The sequence below is a fragment of the Salvelinus alpinus genome, chromosome 5 (assembly GCF_045679555.1).
Source record: "Salvelinus alpinus chromosome 5, SLU_Salpinus.1, whole genome shotgun sequence".
NCBI lineage: Eukaryota > Metazoa > Chordata > Actinopteri > Salmoniformes > Salmonidae > Salvelinus > Salvelinus alpinus.
In genome coordinates this window covers 9,260,749-9,266,498 of record NC_092090.1, presented here as the reverse complement: position 1 = coordinate 9,266,498, position 5,750 = coordinate 9,260,749, and the positions used below count along the sequence as shown (strand labels likewise).

General features: G+C 47.4%; 1 protein-coding gene across 1 annotated transcript in view; it reads left to right on the top strand.

Annotated features, from left to right (window-relative positions):
* The window catches only part of jph3a (junctophilin 3a), a 26,694-nt gene extending 22,124 nt beyond the window's left edge, over positions 1-4,570 (top strand). The window contains exons 5-6 of the mRNA XM_071400498.1: positions 1,344-2,611; positions 3,128-4,570. Of these exons, the coding sequence (XP_071256599.1) occupies positions 1,344-2,611; positions 3,128-3,208 (1,349 nt within the window). The 3' untranslated portion in view covers positions 3,209-4,570. The remainder of the gene's footprint in view (positions 1-1,343; positions 2,612-3,127) is intronic.
* The last annotated feature ends 1,180 nt before the right edge of the window (positions 4,571-5,750 follow it).

Below are 5,750 nucleotides of genomic sequence, written 5' to 3'. Positions count from 1 at the left end.
GCACTTGTTGGCTGCTTTTCCTTCACTCTGCGGTCCAGCTCATCCCAAGCCATCTCAATTTGGGTTGAAGTCGGGTGATTGTGGAGGCCAAGTCATCAGATGCAGCACTCCATTACTCTCCTTCTTGGTCAAATAGCCCTTACACAGCCTGGAGGTGTGTTGGGTCATTATCCTGTTGAAAAACAAATGATAGTCCCACTAAGCGCAAACCAGATTGGATGGCGTTTTGCTGCAGAATACTGTGGTAGCCATACTGGTCAAGTGTGCCTTGAATTCTAAATAAATCACAAACAGTGTCACCAGCAAAGCACCCCCACACCATCACACCTACTCCTCCATGCTTCACGGTGGGAACCACACATGCAGAGATCATCTGTTCGCCTACTCTGCGTCTCACAAAGACACGGTGGTTGGAACCAAAAATCTCAAATTTTGACTCATCAGAACAAAGGACAGATTTCCACCAGTCTAATGTCCATTGCTCGTGTTTCTTTGCCCAAGCACGTCTCTTCTTCTTATTGGTGTCCTTCAGTAGTGGTTTCTTTGCAGCAATTCGACCATGAAGGCCTGATTCACACAGTCTCCTCCGAACAGTTGATGTTGAGATGTGTCTGTTACATTTATTTATTTATTTGGGTTGCAATCTGAAACTGATAACTCTAATGAACTTATCCTCTGCAGCAGAGGTACTCTGGGTCTTCCATTCCTGTGGAGGTCCTCATGAGAGCCAGTTTCATCATAGCACTTGATGGTTTTTGTGACTGCACTTTCAAAGTCTTAAAGTAATGGTGGACTGTCATTTCTCTTTGCTTATTTGAGCTGTTCTTGGCATAATATGGACTTGGTCTTTTATCAAATAGGGCTACTTCTGTATATCACCCTATACCATGTCACAACACAACTGATTGGCTCAAATGCATTTAAAGGAAAGAAATTCCACAAATTAACTTTTAACAAGGCAAACCGTTGAATTGAAATGCCTTCCACCTCATGGTTGAGAGAATGACAAGAGTGTGCAAAGATGTCATCAAGGCAAAGGGTGGCTACTTTGAAGAATCTCAAATATAAAATATATTTTGATTTGTTTAACACTTTTTTGGTTACTACATGATTCCATATGTGTTATTTCATAGTTTTGATGTCTTCACTATTATTCTACAATGTAGAACATAGTCAAAAAAGAAAGAAAAAACCCTGGAATGAGTCGGTGTCCAAACTTTAGACTGTACTGTGTGTCTGGTGGATCTCTGCCAAATCCCCTCATTCATTGTGTTTCGTCTCTTCCCGCCTGTCTGCCTGTTTGCCTGTTTGCCTGTCTGCCTGTCTGTCTGCCTGTCTGTCAGGTCTGGAGTGCCAGCGACCCAATAAGCACCAGGACAACAAAGACCACGAGATCGTTTCCACGGGAACTGACAGTCCCGAGCTGTGCACCCCGGACACCACGCCTCCCGTGATAACGCCTGACCTCAGCCCAGTCCTGAGCGTCCCCCCCTCACCCCCCCGCAGCCCGCCGACCTCTAAACACGGCCACTCTCACCGTCCCAGAAACGCCTGCTTCATGCGGCAGAGCGCTGTGGACGACCATGGAGGAGCTGAGATACAGGTGCTAGTGGAGGGGCGGGGCATGGATCTCCAGAGGGGAGGAGCTAACAACTGGACAGAGGACATGTATCCAGACCGGGGGGGTCTCAGCAGCCAATCCCCATCTCTACCGGAGGAGCAGGAGGGACAAGTCAACGGTCACGAGCAGGCCCCGTTCAACCACAAACCGAGGGAGAATGTCTCGACCAACCACAAGTCCCGGGAGCACACTTCCTCTTCCTATAGGTCGTGGGAGCACTCTTCCTCGTACAACCAGAAGCCCTCAAAGCACACCTCATCCAATCACAAGTCGAGGGAGTACATGCCTTCCAATCACAAAACATGGGATCATTCCTCCTCCTCCACCAATCACAGGGCCTGTGAGAATGCCTCTTCCAATTACAAGCAGCAGGTGCACATTTCATCCAATCACAAAGCCTTGGAGCATAACCTGTCCAATCACAAAACTTCTGAGCATGCTTCTTCCAATCACAAGTCGTGCCAAGATTATACCTGCTCCAATCACATCCCAAAGGACCATGTCTCCTCAGCCAATCACAACGACCCCCGAGAGCATGTGTACTCCAACCACCATTCCAAGCAGCAGCACATCTCATCCAATCACAAGCTTAGCAAGCATGCCTTGCCCGACCCCGGGCTCGACAGCCCCGCAGGGGGCTGGACTGCCGACGGCGCCCTGCGGTGGAGCCCTGCCCACTCGCGCCTCACGGACCGAGAGGAGGAGGAGGACAGGCTGGGAGACTACACAGTAGACATGAGGTTCCAGCCCCTGGACTCCACTACCCAGATGTCCCCTGGCCCGGGCCCCAAAAGCAGGTTGCGCCCGCGGGGCCAGAGGCCATTCAAGGAGGGCTCCATGGACTCTGTACAGATGCTGGACACTCTGAATGTGGGGGCGGAGCAGGAGGAGTGGCCCCTGCACAGGGACCTCACTCTCTCCCCGCCTCTCAAGTCTCAGCCAATCACCTTGGAGCAGGACGGGGAGCACCTCACCCTCAAATCAAACTCAGTGAGTGATTTATTGGTATCAGATTGATCTGTAAACTGGACCTCAGGTTTTAAATACTGATACTATACTCTTAACTGTAGAATCAGATTGATCTGTTAACTGGACCTCAGGTTTTAAATACTGATACTGTACTCTTAACTGTAGAATCAGATTGATGACTTATATTCCTTAACTGTAGAATGAAGTCTGAGAATTAACACTTTCTCTCTCTCTCTCCCCTCTCCTCTCTCCTCCCGTCTCTCTCTCCCCTCTCCACTCTCCTCCTGTCTATCTCTCTCCTCTCTCCTCCTGTCTCTCTCCCTCCTGTCTCTCGCTCCATTCTCCTCCTTCCTCTCTCTCTCCTCTCTTCTCCTCTCTCCTCTCTCCTCCTGTCTCTCTCTCCTCCCTCCTCCTGTCTCTCTCGCTCCTCTCTCCTCCTGTCTCTCTCCTCCTGTCTGTCTTTCCTCTCTCCTCCTGTCTCTCTCTCTCCTCTCTCCTCCTTCCTCTCTCTCTCCTCTCTTCTCCTGTCTCTCCCAGGGCTCCAGCTCTGTCCTGGTTGTCATGGTTATTTTACTCAACATTGGAGTAGCCATCCTCTTCATCCATTTCTTTATTTAACCTTCCTTCTATGATCTACTAAGTCTTACTATTATTATTATTATTATTATGATGATGACTTATATTCCATAAGTTATTATTGATCCAGACGTGACTCTGCCCAGCCAACGGGAGGCTGCAGCGTGGAAGGAGCGGAGGAGTGACGACGGACATCGACAGCATAGTGTTTCTACTGTTGTTAACCGCCTGTTGTTCCCTTCTCCACCCCCTTGACGTTAATCTCATCTCATGTCACAGACTCAGTTAAGGTATATAATTCAACAGATTTATCTATCTGCCTTGAGTTTCTAAAACACTACAGTTTATTTTTTATTTTTAATGAATTGGCCTTTTGTTGTGCTTGCAACCACGTGGAAAGGTATTGCATTACGACTGTGGAAGGGGATTAGAACAGCAGCTTTGAGATGGTGCGATGTGATGTGGTGGCGTAGTCGGCCACAAATGCACGGGTTCTGTTAGTAGGGCACCTGCTGTATAGAGGACAGGACACACAGGGCACAGACTATGTCCACTTGGCCCATCCATCCAAGACTAGTGTACAGCACCCTCTGTCCTACACTTTATCCCACTTAACAATATGACATGCTAGCCCAGGGCATGGCAATCACACTTCTTCACCCACCCTAGCCCCTAACCCTATACCCTATGGCCTCATCCACCAACCGCTGGGGTGCCTCTCAAATGGCACCCTATTCCCTATATAGTGCACTACTTTAGACCAGAGCTCTATGGAGGCTACAGTTAAACATAGTGCATGATAGAGGGTATAAGGTGCCATTAGGGACGTAGTCCTGATCTATGCTACCAAACTATGCTGCAAGAGAAGATCCATGTTAAAGGGCTCCGCCATGTTTATTTTCCTGTTCACCATAACACACGCACACACACACACACACACACTCTCTCACACATACACACGCACACACTCTCACATACACACGCACACACACTCTCTCACACATACACACGCACACACTCTCACACACACTCTCTCACATACACACTCTCTCACACATACACACGCACACACACACTCTCTCACACATACACAGGCACACACACACTCTCTCACACACACACACACACACACACACACACACACACACACACACACACACACACACACACACACACACACACACACACACACACACACACACACACACACACACAGCCATTGCATGAGGGTGTGTGCAGTTAAAATAGCATCTTTCTCTCCCTCTGTCTTTTACATCTGGTGTTCTTCATTTGTACACAAACCCACCCAGATATTCATTCTAATGGTTCCCTTCACCCAGATATCCATTCTTATGGTTCCCTTCACCCAGATATCCATTCTTATGGTTCCCTTCACCCAGATATCCATTCTTATGGTTCCCTTCACCCAGATATCCATTCTTATGGTTCCCTTTACCCAGATATTCATTCTTATGGTTCCCTTCACCCAGTTATTCATTCTAATGGTTCCCTTCACCCAGATATCCATTCTAATGGTTCCCTTCACCCAGATATCCATTCTTATGGTTCCCTTCACCCAGATATTCATTCTTATGGTTCCCTTCACCCAGATATTCATTCTAATGGTTCCCTTCACCCAGATATCCATTCTAATGGTTCCCTTCACCCAGATATCCATTCTAATGGTTCCCTTCACCCAGATATCCATTCTAATGGTTCCCTTCACCCAGATATCCATTCTAATGGTTCCCTTCACCCAGATATCCATTCTTATGGTTCCCTTCACCCAGATATCCATTCTTATGGTTCCCTTCACCCAGATATCCATTCTAATGGTTCCCTTCACCCAGATATCCATTCTTATGGTTCCCTTCACCCAGATATCCATTCTTATGGTTCCCTTCACCCAGATATCCATTCTAATGGTTCCCTTCACCCAGATATCCATTCTTATGGTTCCCTTCACCCAGATATCCATTCTAATGGTTCCCTTCACCCAGATATCCATTCTTATGGTTCCCTTCACCCAGATATCCATTCTTATGGTTCCCTTCACCCAGATATCCATTCTAATGGTTCCCTTCACCCAGATATCCATTCTTATGGTTCCCTTCACCCAGATATCCATTCGTATGGTTCCCTTCACCCAGATATCCATTCTAATGGTTCCCTTCACCCAGATATCCATTCTTATGGTTCCCTTCACCCAGATATCCATTCTTATGGTTCCCTTCACCCAGATATCCATTCTAATGGTTCCCTTCACCCAGATATCCATTCTAATGGTTCCCTTCACCCAGATATCCATTCTTATGGTTCCCTTCACCCAGATATCCATTCTTATGGTTCCCTTCACCCAGATATCCATTCTTATGGTTCCCTTCACCCAGATATCCATTCTTATGGTTCCCTTCACCCAGATATCCATTCTAATGGTTCCCTTCACCCAGATATCCATTCTAATGGTTCCCTTCACCCAGATATCCATTCTTATGGTTCCCTTCACCCAGATATCCATTCTAATGGTTCCCTTCACCCAGATATCCATTCTAATGGTTCCCTTCACCCAGATATCCATTCTAAT